General features: G+C 35.7%; 1 protein-coding gene across 2 annotated transcripts; it reads right to left on the minus strand.

Annotated features, from left to right (window-relative positions):
* Positions 1-1,757: 1,757 nt before the first annotated feature.
* On the minus strand, positions 1,758-17,900 carry LOC140143619 (inactive serine/threonine-protein kinase 19-like). Of its 2 annotated transcripts, none has more exons than XM_072165434.1 (8): positions 17,877-17,900; positions 12,516-12,687; positions 11,256-11,407; positions 8,971-9,194; positions 7,182-7,279; positions 4,761-4,819; positions 3,476-3,564; positions 1,758-2,799 (listed from the first exon to the last, which is right to left on the minus strand). In XM_072165434.1, the coding sequence occupies exons 2-8, from the start codon at positions 12,619-12,621 to the stop codon at positions 2,754-2,756; spliced, it is 774 nt and encodes a 257-aa protein (XP_072021535.1). In that variant the 5' UTR covers positions 12,622-12,687; positions 17,877-17,900; the 3' UTR covers positions 1,758-2,753. The 2 variants fall into 2 exon arrangements, with proteins under 2 accessions (XP_072021535.1, XP_072021536.1); XM_072165435.1 differs by lacking the exon at positions 17,877-17,900 and adding an exon at positions 17,832-17,855.
* Between the last annotated feature and the right edge of the window lie 221 nt (positions 17,901-18,121).

The following is an 18,121-nucleotide window of genomic DNA, read 5'->3' on the forward strand; positions in this document are numbered from 1 at the left end:
GGATAAGGTCCACATTTTCATCAAATAACATTTATTTTGTAGCCTTGCTTTAAGAGTATAAATCATGGGTAATTTCAATTGCCTGGCACGTAAGATAACAGAGATGTGATGATGGAGGTAGAACTTTTTGAATGACCCTCATATTAATTGTTAAACCAGTGCAAAGTAAGTTAGATGTGAATCTTGATAGTTTTAAGCTATCAATTTAACATTCAAACTTAGTTTTTGGGATATTTGGTGATTTCGTACTGTTTGTGAACAAAATGTGTGAGGAAAAAATTTGTCTTAATATTTTGCTTGAAAATGTCATTTTTATTCTGCATTTCTCGCATAAAAAACAAAATGCAGTAGAATAGCCCCCCAAAACAAAGCGGTTTACTTCATGCTTGAAGCTCTGTGTATCCTGGTTAGACACAATACGTTTGTGTCCTGTAGGGCCATGAAACCGGTCATATTGCTGTTTATTTGTAGTTTTTGTCAACATAGGGTAAACAAGACAATCGCCTGATGTCTTACGCTGCCTTGCAGGAAACACATAGTAAACGGAAGCGGTTGAGGAGGGACCCTCTAAAATCCTAAGAGAAGAAAAAAAGCAATAATTCCCTGTTTATCTTCTGTGTTTGGGGCCAAAATAGGGTCAATTTGCACAATTGCACTTGTCAATCAACATATGGAAAAGTAGTCTCTTTTGCTCAAATAAAAGGGGTCCCACAGTTAAGCAATAGGAGAAAATTATCTTTTTTCACTTTCGACTTCAATTATTATAAAGGGAAAGCCTGTTATTTTTTGGCTCACTCTTAATTGCCTCATGTATATATCAAACTTTACTTTCCCCGATTTTCAAGGAAATCTGATGAAAGACCTCGTCGTACAGGAGCACTAAACACTGCAAGGCATTCCCAAAATCTCACTCGATTTATGGTGAAATACACTCACATGAACCCCGTGTTATTAAAGTAGCGTGCTATAGACGGCCCTCACTTGATAATAGTCAGTCCGATTGACTTGGCTCAGATTTTACTTTCTGAAAAGGAATCTGTTACAAAATGCCATCGTACCATAGGAAAAACCATACCCTCTTCCGTACAGCCCTGCTTAGTGTGTTGTGTGGTAATGTATGCATTGTGCATTGACCTCGAACGCCTCTGTATACACAGCGTGCACACACTGGAGTCGAGTATAATTTATTTAAAGAGACTTTCATAGGAAAACGTTTCCATATGTACCAAAATTCACCTTGGGCTAAAATAGTTTCATACATCCAAGTAAACCTAGCACAAAATATGCTCCACCCCCTAAACTTTAATGCTTCTGCTGCCACCCCTGGCCCTGTGGAAACATCAATCGGATGCTGAGACAGTTGGATGAAAAAGAACTTTATTTTGGTGTTTTAGTCATCTCTTAATTTATTGCTTGAATATTGGGCGTTTCCTGGCCTCTGCCGAATGTTATAAATAAAAACTTGCAAGGTTTTATAAATGGGATTCACTTTAATGTAATATCCTAAAACCAGGAGTAACTAATCATTTTTGCAGAGCCACATTTCCATATTTATACATCTCATGTTACACCAGCATAAAAGTGCACAAGAATGCTGATATTGGGTGTAGGAAACATCAGTTGGATGTTGCATGCTGAAAGGATTGGATCATAAAGAACTTCAAAGATTTCCAAACAGGGATTCTCTTATACATGTAATGTCCCAAAACCAGGAGTAAAGTAAGAGCTTGAAACAAATATAATCTCTTTTTATATAATTAATATTTATTTTATATACATTTTATCATACACCTTTCCATCTCTTTTTTAAAAATGTTTACAGTCAATGATGAATTGTCCCATCTATATGTAGTACAGCTGGTAAGCAAGTCTTTTTGCAACAATCGTGCACTTTGTGTTAAAATCACAACAGTCTATTCCAAATTACACATACACTACTATCTATCTGCAGACATGCAGAGAGATTTGGAAAGTGTTGGTAATTTTGTAACTGTCCTCATAACCCAGAGGATCCAAATCATATGATTGCTGAAATAGTTATATTTTCAATAAATAGACATCAAAACACAAGGCAGATTGACATCAAAACACAAGGCAGATTCACAACCTTGCATGTTGCAGCAGTTGCAGTGGTGAAAAACCAATCAACCATTGACAGCGAAAACATCAAATACATCAGATATTTTTCATTTAGTTTCAGCTCGCAATAAAAATTAACTGAAGATAATAAACAGCACTGTATTATAAACAGCACATCGTCATAGACAGCTCAGTTGTATATAACATTGCATCTTTTACTGAAAACAAAACATTACCCGGAGCACCATATCTTGCTTGGACGATGCTGTTATATTTTGGAAGCTACAAGCCTGGCCTACGAGTTGAGAAAACGATGTTGAAAATTCACATTTCACACGCATAGTTGCAACATTAAGCAATATTAAAGAAATTTACCATAAAAACTGCTGTGCCTTGAAAGAAACTTGCAAAAGTAGTCCAACTGTTGACAAGATGCGGTGTTGTTTTCCGAGACATAGTACGCCTTTGAAAAGTATCCCAATTTGGTGGCATGACTGGCATCACTAACAATTCATGGTTAGAAATGTGCTGTCAATGCATTGATCAAGTTCATTCCACCCATAGACTGATAATATATACAGATGCTCCACCAAATGGCAAAGTCCAGCATCACCATTCTCAATCCATACAAAGGACTTTACCTGTTGGTGAACTATCAGTAGTACCTTTTTAATCTATGATTCCACCAGCCTTAATAATGTCCCTGAAGTGGTTTGGATTCTGAAAGAAAAATAGATCAAGGTTATATATGCATTAGAAAAAATATTCTCATGAAGAAAGAAAACAACTTTTTCTGGAACCTTCCACAACATGTGTTTTAATTGTAAATCCCTATATGCTTTGCTGACAAAAGGTACCTTTTGTTATAATGTTTCAACAAAAAATCAAAAGCAGAAAACATGTCCTCCCTCTTGTATTTAGATGCAGATGGGGACACAATATTAAATGTCTCCCCTACATTATTTTGGCACTTTAATCATAGAGTCAATCATCCCTGTGTTGCGTATTGACCCATGTTTTGAAGTCTGATCTACTATAACCAATAATTGGGGGGGGTGCATCAAATGACTTCAACTGGCGCTTCATTTTGAAAAAAAAAATCAATTTCTCAAGGGGTGCATCCCCCACAGACACCCCCTCCCTCTGTCACGCAACGTGCAGCACTCACTCAGCAAATTCCATTTTACATTTATATGTGTCCCCTCCCCCACATTTCAGAATGGATTGCCACCCCTCGTAGTGACGTAGGTGCATATTTTGCTGTCCGCAGAATCATGTACACTAACCTTCTCTTGTAGAGTGTATACGCACATTAAATAAGTACACGAACAATTTGTTGCATAAAAGCACTGACGTCACTACCAAATTTAATTTATTGGGAGATGATATTTCTTACTTGGTCACTAGTTCAGCACCAATAATATCATGCATGTGGTATTGCATGCTTAATTTCTTCACAGCCTGTAGTTTACGAGCTTCTAGTTCCTGGCAAAGATAAAATCGAACAAGAATTATGTGTAAATTTTAGCCCACACAACAAATTATATCAATGAGGTCTTTACCATTCATGAAAATGGTAGAAAAGAAAACAAACAAAAACATGAGGAAACAGCTCCGTTTTTCATACAGGTAAATAAGCAGTTATAAGCAGATAATAAGCAGTTCGTTCCATGTCCAGGGAATTTTCATCAGGCTCAGTTATTTCTGGAAAACAAAGAGCCTGCACCAAACACTTTATCGACTGATCTTAAAACTTGAGCTGCTACTAGATTAATGGTGTCTTCTACTCATCCAGCAAGAATTTTCCATCTACAATATAACTTTAATCCCATCGCTAATGTAAGGACAGTGGAAGTACCAGGATTTTGTTGGGGGAAAAAGTGAAACCTCTGGTGAAGGGGAATTCTGAAAAATTGCCTAAATTTAGCATGTTTTGCCCTAAATAGTGAGATTTTCTCTAATTTTTGGTTCGAACGGGGAGTGGGGTAAGCAAAAACTAAGTTTGGCAATGCAGAGGACCAAAAATGATTGGTGTAAGATCCTTGTCCCACCACATTGTCATTTTTGGTTGACAGTTTACATGGGAGGGAGTCTTCTGGTATTGAGATTGCATCCCAATGCCCTTACCACACAGGATGGTTTCTTGGTATTGAGTTTGGGTTCCATGAACAATTTTACCACATGTGGAGCAGGGTCTCTTGATATTGAGTTTGGGTCCTTATACTTTTATAAGATCCTTGTCAAATTCACATTGTCATTTTGGTCCATATTTGGTTGACAGTTTACATGGGAGGGAGTCTCTTGGTATTGACTTTGGGTCCCCATGCTCGTAAAGTAGGGGGTGGCACTGTCAATTGGGTTAAAAACTCTTTTCAAAACTGACTGCTAACTACATTGTACAGGTATGACTTACATGGGACCGACAGCTTAATGTTCCCTCCAAAGGACAAAGTACTCCCATGATTCATTTAACTAATTCTAAATGTACTATGGGGAGAGCAGTAGTCAGTATTTAATCTAAGGATGTCGCAAATTATATTCAGATTTTTCTCCCAGCCAATAACCCAACAAGTTGCCACTAATTAAGCCACGCTCTTCCTTTTTGAACAGCACATCTCCAACCACACCACAACTAAGAGCCTCCACCCTGGGTGGAAAATGAACACATGTAATATACTTACTGATTGCAGCATCTCCTTGTATTTAGATTTCCTTATTGTCCTCACAAGTGATTCTCGACCTTAATAAAAACAAGGACAAAAACATACGGTTGAATTTGTTATCATATTTTTCAAAAAAGATTCACAAGAGTTCCAGCTTCAAAAGAAAGTGCAATGTGGATCTGATAGACTAACAGAGGATGCTGGGATTTTCATGATTGTGATCAAAGGGTAAAAATTACCATACAGGGGGGTGTGTCACAAGGGATCACACCAATAAATCAAGTTCCTATTCTTTTATGTGTTAAAAGGTACCTAAGAATTCGTTTATCGTCATCGTTCATTCAAAACACAATTTTTCTAAACGTTTATGATATATTCTACCATAAAACCACCATTTTTGTGGTAGCTGAGCTGCTTGTTTTTTCACATTGGTGCATTGAACATGATGTAAACCATACCAAAGCCTACAAATCAGCGCCTCTATGTTGTAACATTATTTGGTGCATGAAACCAAAAAACCTTCCTAAAATGTCAGAATTGTAATATTTTTTATCTATTTATGCTTGGATGATAAGAAAAACATCCACAGAGCACACAAATTACCAAAAAATGGGCACATCAGCCTTCATTTCAAACTTTCTTTCCATTAAAATCCACCAGGTATGGTCAGCGAATGAAAACACTGGTTGTTATTTCTTCAGTCAGATAGGGTTGGACCTGATTTAGTGGTGTGATCTCACAAACATGGGTCACATCTTTGACCATTTGGTATATCAATCGCTCCTTTAAGACCGATTGCTTGTTGGTACTTAGCGACCCGTTTGCAGGGGTTCAAATTCGGTTCAATTGCGGGAACCTGTTTAGGTTCTCGCAAAGGGCTTTTGCGAGAACCTTTGGTTCTCGTGAACATTGTAGTGTAGGGCGATATATTCAAAAATTATATTCATCTAGTATTACTATGATAGTTAATCCTATTACATCATCACTTCTACAGCGAATACAACCAAAGGAGACGCTAGGTCGAGTAACATAAACATTGAAAGTATATGCATGGGCCATGGCACCCCCATGGATACCCGTTCATGATCATACAATAAATTGACAGCTGAAATTAAGAAAACTTTGCCTTTTTCATTTTCAATAGTTCACAACATTTCACATTTACATTTTTGGATAAATGAGATTATTAAATAAATTTCCGTTGCAAAAAGATAAAATATTACACAACATGCGATCTAACAATTGGAAGCTTACGAGAACCAATTTTGGTTCTTCTAGTTGTTATCCAGCGAGAACCTTCAGGTGAACCGGTTCTCGGGTTCTCCTCGAATTTGAAACCCTGGTTTGGTACAGTTCGCCACTTGCCAATAGTCAATAAAAGAATTCTCTGATTGATGGTCTAACCAAATTTAACTCCAATTTGGCTCCCTTCATAATTAAAATTCCAATTATTTTGTCAGGTCAGTGCAAGAACATCATAAGTGACAATTTTGGCAAAATTGAGTTAAAAAGTCCTAAAGGCAATTAATTAAATTTTTATTAAATAATTAAAATGTTATAAAAAATAAATGTGATGCGATCAAGCAAAATCAGTCGGCACTCGGAAATATTGATTTTGAGATATAGCCCTACAAAGAAAACATTTCCTTTTGTTTCCAATTGTTTTGGAAACTCTTTAATTGCTCATATGTTTGGAACTGGTTGTACAATTTCAATGAGGTTTTCTGCAAAATCCAGATTTGTATTGCTTTTTACCATCCTATAAGAAACTGATAATTTAATATTTCCGAATTCCGACTGATTTTGCTTGATCGCATCACAAATAAGTAAACAAAATGAAAGACAAAAATATTTCTCCTGTAAAAAGACAAAAATGCAGAAACAACATTCTCACACTAATATGACAATTTGAAATGTATTAACACCAATACATTAGACACATCAACATTTCATGAGCAACAAGTGATACGCATTTATTAACCTATTTCATACACAAGGAAAAATCACATGATTTTTGCTATTTTTGTAACAAAATTGTCACTAAAAATGTTGAAAAATACAAGCAAATGTAAATGCATCAACCCGCAAAAAAAAATGAATGTTTCCGAAAGAACTGCACATAGTATATATGCTGCTAATGTACAACTGTTTCCCGTCTTCGTTCGTTTTATTTTATGTTATATATTTCAAGGGAGTGCATCTTTAGAGATCCAGTATGTGTGTTTCGTCAATTTTCTGTCTACAAATTAGTATATATGCAGAGTGCATATTCGTGCATTATACACAATTAATGCATGGTTCTCATTTTTCTAACTGCAATTGGTTCTCGCTATCTAAGAGTGTATGAAGACTGTTTGAACACTTTTTTTATGGCGGGCAGTGCAACAATTGAAACATGCATCAATACTGTTCATAGCAAAAAATTTTGGTAATTGTTACCTTTTACTAAATTTTTAATGAATAAACCAGCACCAGGTACGGCAAGCCACCAACTTCCTACATCACGCACGTTGAGAGCACCTCCTCGAAGTAAATGTCTGCAAAGCAATGACAAAATATTCAATCATTAAAAAAAATACTAAATGTGCATTTTATGCACAGGGAAATGCACAGGGTCTGAAATATCATATTGCCATGCTACAATCAAGGAAAATAAAGTCTGCACAAAAAAAAAAAAACGCAGCTATTATGAATATCGCATATAGCTTCAGAACTAATAATTATTTCCACAATATTTCTGCATAGAAAGAAGGATGATTTATTTACGCACATTTTGATACCCCATTTGTCAAATGTCGTTCAATATTAACAACACAGTAGAGCTTTTTATTTTTTTAAAAAAAAAAAAAACCTGAATTTCAAAGTTGCAGTTTACAGGGATCAATGGTTATTACACAAGCATTGTGGCATGTAAAACCCTCCATTTATCTTTGTGCTGACTTCAAATCAATACAAATAGCTGCAAACTTTTAAATTCAGGTTTTTTTTCTATAAAAACACTGCTTTGTTGATAATATTGAACGAAATTGGACAAATGGGGTATCAAAATACTGGTAAATAAACCACCCTTCTTTCTATGTTATTGTTAACACATTCTTAGTTCTGACACTATAGGCGTATTTATAACAGCTGCATTACTTTTTGTGCAGTTTTTAGTTTACACTTTATACACATTTTTTTTTTACTTTTTCAAATGAGCACCATACTGATATAACAACTCTGAAGTCAAGTAGCACAAGTCTGTCATGTATTTGAAGCTGGAGACACTCCCTTCACACTTTTTGCTACACTTCTTCCCTACCCCTTATAAACATAGGTTTGAAGCAGCATGCTGGCATGGCTTTGCTCAGTATTTGTATTTAACACTTACCATGTAAATCTAATCCAAACCCGAGATGTTAACCCTAACCCTAGATGCTAAATATAACCCTAATCCTAACCTTAAACTAACCCTAATCCTAACCTTAAACTAACCCTAATTCTAACTGTAAATCTTGTAGATGATATAGGCCCCATGTCACTTCACTAGGAACACAGGCAAATCTTGTTATAGTTTGCAAAGTTTATCAGAATGCAGTACAAATTTTTCAGAATGTAATGCTGTTTCGTGAAATTTACCAGTCTCCAGAGGTTTATCAAAACTTACCAGGATTTACTGTGATTGGGTAAAATTCACACAATTTTATGCGATTAAAAGGTGACAATCTGATTGTAAGCTATTTGGCACTATTTAAGGCACGGTGACGATTTACTACTTTTTTCCTAGTGATATATGGGCGTTGTGGACAATTTTCATATTGCGTCAAAACACTTTGCAACAACAAAATTGCATGAACAAATTTTAATTTTTACCCAGAGCAGCCAGCGCACATAAATGTTGAACAAAAAAAAAACAGCGCATCTGGCCAGATTCAAACCAGCGACCTAAGTATCACTAGCACGACACTCCAATTGAGCCACAGAGGCAAACTGGAGAAGAGCGGAAGATTTTAATCTATTGGTATTGAATGGGCAGGTGTTCGTCGCATTCCTAGCGGAAAGCATCAAAACTGCATGTTTTTAAGAAAGTCACATTTGTATATTTCTTTAAAATATGCAGTTGTGATCAAAAGTTGCGGAGAAAATCTTCAAAAGTTGGGCTACCAAATTGGGGGTTTGGTAACCCTGTCATGCCAGTGAGTGTGCACTTACGGACACACCCAAGACTAGAAAAATATGAAACACTTACGTAATATCTTTATCACTGAAGCCAAATTCTACCATCTTGGTTTTGTTGAGGCTTACATCTGTAGTTTCCATGACAACAGTGTCAATAAACTTTGCTATGATATCAGAGTTTGTAAATTGTTTCCTCAGATGATCTTTATAGTTGTCAGTGAATACGATGCAGAATTCATCAGCTTCTTTGCCCAGGCGGAATAATTTGATCTCTTTTGTTTCTCTCATTTCACTCTACAAAATACAAAATGAGTAGCATCAAGTTATTATACTCAAATCTAAGTTCATACAAATTCAAGGTGCTGAAAGTCAGTTTAAACTTTTAGAAATTGAAGTTATCATATTATGCAAGGATGTCTCTGGCAATCACAACATTATGCCTGATAGAAAATTAGTTATCAAGCACGAATCACACATATTATTTGAAACAAACTCATATTGACCATCTCTCGATATTCAAAATTCCTGGGCGCCGAAATTGTCCAGTGCAATGATGTCCCAGTAATACAATGAAGGCTGACAACAATTGAGCACAAGTAACCATGACGTCATTGCACTAGACAATTTCGGCGCGGGAATTTTGAATATCGCGTGTTGAGAGCCAGCTGTTTTTATTCGTTTTTATGGGCAACATATGTGTTTGTTTTAAATAAAACCATGTGATCTGTTCTTGCTAATTATTTTTCGAACATATAAGGCATAATGTTGTGATTGCCGGAGATATCCTTTAAAGTACTGGTATGGCACTAAAAGTTAAAAACATAAACAGTCTTTACCCTAATATATTGCCTCTACATGGCTTGATCACTTTCAAAACACAAACATAGCTGATGTGTTATAAGGTGGTCTGAGCACTATACTGTAGTCTATCACTGCTCGGTCAAAGGCTTTAGTTTCAAGAACAAGTTTTGTATATTCAAGCACACCTGGTGGTAAACTTTCATAAAAATTCTTCTTCAGTTTACTTCTATAGATCAGATCAAAATCCAACAAATGTAAGCGTTTGTTGATTAAATTGAGACAAATAAATTCTGATTTTTGTCTGCAGTTTCAGCCACATTCCTCCTTCAGAAATGCATTAATTAGTCAACTCAAGTTATACTGTGCCTTGTCTCAAGTTAAGAATGCTTTCAGTGTGTTTACAAAATTGTGTCATTCACCAGTGTGCGGCAAAACCAGCCTTTAGTGAGATAAAGGTTGTGGCAAATTATTTCGTGTGGAGATAACTTCATGAAGTTCCAAAAAATCCAGAGGATGATTTAAGGAAGCCCCATCATGCACTGCAAATGTGTTATCACCAGAGATTCAACTGCCACTTTACTTTTCAAATCCCATTGAATTCTGTGCAAAAGATGTTGTTTAAGAATTGTGCGTGTGTCATTTTTACTTGGTCTATTTCAGATCTAAAGCGATGTATGTATGAAGGATAATTCACACCTTCTGTAGGTAACATAAAATGTGAAATCGACCAGCATTGTGAATGCGTTTTTATTGTAAATATATCAGTCCAAATTCAAATTTAACCATGCCCGTCAATGCAATGTGCGAGCAGTGGTGTCATGTTCACTCACACAGCTGTGCTAACCGCAAGTCAACACAGTGGCATGGTGGGAAGTGCTTAAATCATCCTCTGCAAAAAATCTATGCTCTACACATCGAGGTATAAGTTTGCGAGCAAGTTTGGTCACTCTCCTAAAAGATACGTTCTGTCACATCTATACAGAAGAGTGACCTGAGGTATTAATTTAAATCACTCCCCTGGCAGCTCTCCTAAACCTGTGCTCTATATCAGCTATGTTTTGGCATTTTATGTCAGTGAGATCACTCTCCTCAAGTATAGTTCTCCTAAATATCTTTTCAGGAGAGTGACCTGCAGTATCAAGTTAAATTACTCCCCTGGCAGCTCTCCTAAACCTGTGCTCTATATCAGCTATGTTTTGGCATTTGATGTGACTGAGGGTGATCACTCTCCTCAAGTTAATTATCCTACACATCTGTTCAGGAGAGTGACCTACAGTATTAATTTAAATCACCCCCTGGCAGCTCTCCTTATGCTCATAAAAGTGATGTGTAGCTTGCATATAATTTTTCAAAAGTGATGGCCTGCTATACAGGTAGTATCAAAATGGTTGTTACTTACCCATACAAATACAAGCCTGTCTCTTCCAAATGCACCATTTGAAATGAATAGACCTTTAAAATAGATAGGCTTGGTATAAAGGAAGAGGCAGGCTTTTCAAAAACATATGGGTAATAATAATTTTGATACAGCCTGTACACTATTTCAGTACTTACTATTTGTTGATCCACCAAGGTTTTGTTGTTGACAATACTATATACTTGATGTTTGAAGATAATGGCTGGTACCCTATCTTCAAACACTTTGGTGTTGAATAGGGAACGCAGTAGCAGCAAAGAAGCCTTTGTGTCATTGGGGATATCTTCAGCTGCAAAACAAAAATAATACAAAATGTAAAATGTGTTCAACATGTGTCGACATGATTTTTCAAAAAAAGAAACATACGCACATTGTAGTGTGCCAAATAAGTGTTATTTTTATCATTTTCATGTGATGTAGGAAGTTGGTGGCTTTTCATTAAAGATAACATTTGATTAAAAACAGACTCTTATTATGTACAGAACTAACATGAGAGACCTGGGGTTCACAGGAGTAAAAATGACCTAACAAGTAAACAAACAAAACCAGCAAACAAACATACAAACAAATATACAGCAAGAAAAACTTGCTAATCCCTACTGGTAAGTTATAATCCTGGATGGTTAGCAATGATCTTAGCTATTCTAGGATTTCTGGCTTGATTGTCCAAAGTTTTACCACAAAAGTAAAGTCTGTCTAGCTCTGTCCTCTATTTCTAAAAGAACTTTCAAAGAGTATAAAACTTTGCAATCAATTAGCAAAGAACCTGCACAGAAACTATATCGGAAGTTGGGCTCTAAAATGATTTCTGATTAAACAATCATTTCATAAAATTCAACAACTTTTACAAGATTAAACATTTGATGGTAAAATTTTAATCGGTTTTAGAAAAATAAAGGTGGGCCATCCCTCGGGTCAAAACCCATGAAAATCACTGCGCTTTTGCCGATATGCTATCATTGGGCCTGTCACAACCCATGAAAATCACTACGGTCTTGCCGATAGGATATCATTGGGCCTGTCACAACCCATGAAAATCACTGAGGTCTTGCTGATACGCTATCATTGGGCCTGTCACAACCCATGAAAATCACTGTGGTCTTACCGATATGCTATCCTTGGGCCTGTGAAATTTTGTCGAAGTATTAGCAAGTCTCACAAATGTGGACCAGTGTAACATTAAAATGTTACAATTTCAGTACGGGCCATTGAAAAATGCAGAGGGCCTGTAGATTAAACCAAGGGACCACTTCGTCCTTGAATATTTTAGCTTATTTCAAACAGTTTACAATGAAGGATACCACACTGGTAAAATCTGTTTGTAAATTTCAACTTGCAACCAAGAAAACAAGTTCAGTAATGAAAACTAAACCAGAAAAAACAAAAAAAAAAGTTACCACTGATAGATTGGTGATCATCTCCCCAGTCTGCATCATGTGAGGGCGCTATCCGTGGCTTCTTGCGTGTTTTGAATGCATCCAGTATGTGTGCTCTTCTTTTCATCTTCAAAGTTAAGTGTTGGACCAGCAAGAGACAGTTTAAGCAAGCACCCTAGACTGGCTGTCAGATCTGTACATTAAAAAGAAAAATAGGGATCAATTTACTTTCAATTCATGTGTGTACATAATGGACTATTCCATTTAAAATCCACACTACCCCTGTGGAAGATTTAGCTAAAGTCTTCCAATGACGGAGTATGAGTTTCGAATAGAATAGACAGTTGGGTAACTTCTATTTTTCATGTGGGATGAAAGTCACACTTTCTCTTAGCATTCCCTTTATTGTCTTCATGAAGTTTATGTTTACGCAGATTTGGCCTATTCTTCCTGTCCTGTTCAACAACCTGTAGAACATTTTGATAATCAGATTTTGCAATGCTGAGGAAATCTGAGCCCAGAACTGTGGGTAAGTTTTTAGCATAAGTGTGCTTTGAAATATAATTAAAATACAACTATAATTTGTAAATGGCAGCACTATGCTAAATAAGCGTGTTACAGCACATGACAGCTATTAATTTTTGTGATGTAATATGCCATATTCATTTAAATTTTAACTTCAAGTTTGGTTGAAAACAAACCCAAATTACATACCATCCTAATCATGAATTTTAAGTACATGGCAGCCATCATATGTACTATTAAACATGAGAAAATGTATAGCTGCCATACGGCTATTGCGCATGAATGGGTTATTTAGGGCCACGGAGGACCCATAAGACGAACTCAGAATTCATTTAAATTTTGGAAATCTTATTATATCAACATTTGGCACATTTTAAGACTAGCTGCATTAAATTTGGTTGAGAAAAGGGGGGCATGAATGATGCCCCCTAATATACACAAAAAAAAACTGGGTTAAATATGGGACAAGATGCTTTATATATACACTGGATTATGGAGACATGACATAATATAAGGGGGTCTTTGTAATTGTATATAACCGTATATGGATTAGAAAATGTCCTCAGAATCTAGACCCTATAGTACCCCCTCTATATGCAATTCTGGTGTTTTTACATGTTTAAAGACGCACCTGCGTTACCTTTGTGTTAACATTAATATTGATTGATTAAAGCTTAATATAATACCTGCTTGCCTATATAATGAGATCAAGAATACATTTTAATCAGATACATTGATTTTTACACACCATAAAATGTACATTTATGAAATCATCTCAGAAGCAAATGTACTTTTGTGATAAAAACCTTGATTTTATGTGATGTCTTAATGTAAAAAAAAGTACATTGATTTTATAAATGTAGTATTAAAATAGGTTGTTTAATGAACATTTCTGTATTTATTTGGATTGTACTTTCAGCCATACTGTCACATGATTTCCCTAAAAAATAGAATTGTCTTTGTTTTTCCCCAAAATGTTAGTTTTCATTGTCATGTCCTCTTTTAATTTGTGGTCAAACATATGAGGCAATACAAAAAAAATTAATAAAATAACAGAGCATAATTAAATTAATTATATCGCCAATGTGAGCCACTCTGTCTAACGTGACTCCTGCAAGTTGGTTCTTTTGATGTGTTACGTCCGTCCCCCACACGCACATCATGTACCTTGTTATGATCATCGTAATAATTTAATGTCATACTTTGTATTCAAAATATCAGATTTTGTCACAACTACTGATTGAAGTGGAATAAAATTTATATTAAAGCTTGGTTATTCTTCTAATATTTTTCGGGCAACCTGCATAGTATTCCTATATTTTAAATATGTAAACATGGCATCTGAAACCTGTTTTGAATAACATTGATTGTTAATAATAAAGGCCCCTACTGTTTCATTATATTTTTATTATTGGTCGCATGTCATAACTCAGACCGTCCAGCATTCGAGTCCTCAGCACCAACACACGCGATCAACTTTGAGTGACGCTAGATGACCTGCGCGAGATTGCCAGCTCGCAGTACGTGTTTAGTTCGTCACAATGTAAAAAGTAAACAAAATTGTGAAACAAAACAAAGATTGATTTTCAAATAGCATCGCGGTTTTTCTGTATCTTATTGTATTTTGTAGCATCAAAACAAGCTGAAACAAAGGTAAGGCTAATTACTTTCAGTGAAATATGAGGTCATGATTTCATTTTATATTTTGGAAACTTTCATTATTGTCAAAACTTTCATTTTCATGGCTATTATTACCTATATTGTTGATGAAAGACCATATCAAAACAGGTATTAATGCTTAGATCATCATTACACTTACAGACATTTTGCAAATTGCAACAGATTGAGAAAAGATTTGAATTTGTTTTTATTAAAATGAAAAGAAATTTGCAATTTTTGTAATCACTAGAAACATGAGGTAATTCTTAAATTTTCATTATTCACCACATCCTCTACCCCTACAAGTACAACTATTAATGTCAGACATTTTGAGAGTTTCAATTTTGATTATTTCCATCTCAATTTTCAGATAATTGACTTTTTTATAAAAAATAATGAAAGTTTTGGTCAAATTGAAAAAGTGATGAGGGCGGGTAACAGGAAACTAATAATTTCATTACATAGGCCTAACTAGTATACATATTTCCTGTTAAACAATTATTTTGTGGAAGCTGAAGTGAAAGATGACAAAACCCGAGGAGAAAATGCACAGTATTTGGTGCTTTCACATAGCGGGCACGTGGGGAACACACATGTTGTTTGTTTACCGAATATCGATTATGTGACGTCACAAGAAAAAGGTTTACACATGTATCAATCAATCAATCAATCAATCTTTATTTCATTCAAAATACAACAATACAATAACAGCAAAACAACACATTTGAATGAGGAGATGCTCAGAAGGCCAAAAAGGCCTGAACAAACACCCCCTTAACCTTAGCCTAAGTTTCTTAATTTGTCTAATAAAATACAATTACATTCAAACAAACACACCCCCCACCCTCTTTCATACATTCATGTAGAACGAACTAAGCAGGAAAAAAAATGATGAATAAAGAACATGCAGAATATAAGTGTAAGACAAATTAGGATTTCATAACATATGCTCGCGTATATCGCACAAGAAAGCTGACATTTTGTGAATATAGTATAAATGCTAAGAGATCAGTTAATTTTAATCGATTTTTTGTTTTACAATGATCATCATGATCATGATGATGAGACTCAAGGCTCCCGCTAGCCTCCAAAAACTCTGCGTCCGTTCGGACGCACAATTATAAAACCTGGTCGGGAAATGCGCGTCCCACAAAATTTTTGTGCGTCCGTACATGTTGATGTGTTGGGCAACAGGGAATACAATTTTACAAAGCCCCCAAATTGCCGGTATTCATTGCATTACGTCGCAGTTTGATGCAAATATTTGACTATTTCTTTCCATTTTCTTGATGAGATTTAAAAGATTTATGTAAATATTATTGTCAATAACAAATTATGTGAATGCAAACTTGCTGTCACTGTACGATAGTTAAGAAAGTTGTATTTTTGCTTTCGTGTATGAACGAAAGCTTACAGCTGTCCACACGACCTGCTGGGCCCGTAAAATTTTTCATTTACTGGGTCAACCGGATGTTGTTCGCAAAAGAGGCGTGGCTAAATATGAAAGGTCAATAACTCGTTTACTGATTGGTCTATTGGTAATGAATATTAACTAAGCATTATTAGGAGAATTAGGAGTAATCAGTCAATGTAATTTTCGTGATTTTTATGATGATGAAGTTACGAAATTGCAAACACCAATTTGGTAAGCTTATAATCACTCATTTTTGGGTATACGTCGAACAACTGAATACATGCACAATGTGTGGACCAACATATTTTTGTAAACATTTTAGGCCTATAACAAAATGTCTATTTCGTACAATTGTACAACTATCGCTTTCTACCCTATGACCTATAAAAGTTACCTGTTATCAAGGTGTCCGCAAAAAAAACTGGTCATCGCAAGTAGCTTTGATGCTGAAAACTAAGGATATTCATGCAGGGACAGGCCGAAAACCTTACCTCAATCATAAAATCCAGCCCATGCATGTCATAAATAATTCATTATTTCATTGTGTAAATGTCAGTGATTGTGTCCATGTATTGTTATTGCACCTGCGATAGCAGTTGTCAAGCTGAATTTATACTCGATCGCTGGATCACCACGTGAATTCGCCTCTCGAAAACCTCTACGAGGTTGTTAAGCATCGAGCACGCTGACTGGCTTAGCAATTATCAAAGTAGTTTTGTAAACCAATCAGGTTAGACGTAATTTACTGGCGAGTCACATGGGGGTCACATTAATTAATACCGTACCCGGTACCGTAAAAGGCCGTCACGTTCATTGATTGGCTTACGATTGCAATGAATGGTTTTTGCAACCAATCACAATACGGGTTATATGGCGCATGTCGGAAATTTTGCACACGTCCATGATGACGTCATGCCCCAGTGCCATGAGGTGCCGGAGGTTGACTTTTCTGCGAAAGCAAGCGAGTGGTATAAAGTCAGTTTCACACCTGTGATTTATGAAGCACATCATAAAATCTCTGAGCACATACAGCGCATTTGACAGATAAAAATGAAATTTGAAATTCTGAGCAACGAACGGGATTCCATGAAATGGTCGATTATGTACCATAAGTTATTCTGCAGGATCGGTAATGATTAACAGCTGGTCTGCTTTATTTGAAGTGCATATTGAAGTTTGTAAGTTTGTGACTTCATATCATGTGCAATTGATATTATAGGAAGCTTAAATTGGCAGGCTGTAATGCAATTTATCCATCTCTTCCGAAAATATATTGACGTTCTGATGGACATGTCACACCGGAAGTGTGACATGACCTCGCTGGACATAATTTTTGTTTTGGGCTGAATCAACTTGCTTGCTATAATAATTACTAGCATGTATAGTACATGTATATAGATTTTAATTTTTGGTCTAAAATATATTTATCAGTTGTTGATAGAAAAGCTCTCTAGTGTGCAGTAATGTGGTTTGGTTTTTACCAACATTGGGAATTATTAACTCTTAATAACCTTCACAGTTAGAGCAAACGGACTTTATAATAAAGTTCCTATAAAACTTTGCATGCTTTCAATAGGCAAGGCTGCCGAATTCTGAAGTAAACATCAGTTGAATCATAACACCATATTACATTTGATTATTTAGCTTTACTCTGAAGTAGGTTTAACTTCTTTACTGCACCAGACAAATCATTAATGTATCCGTTAACATTAAATATTCCTCCAATATATTATTATTACTTTTTTGTCGAAATATTCAATAAAATAAATGCCACTTTCTCTTACATGTCGTCTTCGCATTCACAGTATTGGTACCATTGCGTTTACTTGCTCCAATAAGAAACGTACAAACAAATGGGACGGGTTGCCACTTAACAAAAAATTGAGTACCAGCGTTTTGTTGACTAGACTCTCCGCAGTTCATACAATGAAAATCAGGCATACGTTATGCTTCGTAGACGGTACCCGGAAATGGAAAGCATGTGAAAAAGAGTAATAATTGTTTATCGGCTGCTGTGATTTCACAAAAA

Source organism: Amphiura filiformis, unplaced genomic scaffold (genome assembly GCF_039555335.1).
Source record: "Amphiura filiformis unplaced genomic scaffold, Afil_fr2py scaffold_24, whole genome shotgun sequence".
Lineage (NCBI taxonomy): Eukaryota > Metazoa > Echinodermata > Ophiuroidea > Amphilepidida > Amphiuridae > Amphiura > Amphiura filiformis.

What these genes read in the sequence shown, in the direction of transcription:
- LOC140143619 (XM_072165434.1), bottom strand. Translation starts at nt 12,621, where the DNA reads ATGAAAAGAAGAGCACACATACTGGATGCATTCAAAACACGCAAGAAG. An exon ending in CATTAAAAATTTAGTAAAAG is followed by an intron (nt 4,820 to 7,181) that starts GTAACAATTACC and finishes GTTTTTATTAAG; the next exon opens with GTCGAGAATCACTTGTGAGG. An exon ending in ACAAGGAGATGCTGCAATCA is followed by an intron (nt 3,565 to 4,760) that starts GTAAGTATATTA and finishes TATCTTTGCCAG; the next exon opens with GAACTAGAAGCTCGTAAACT.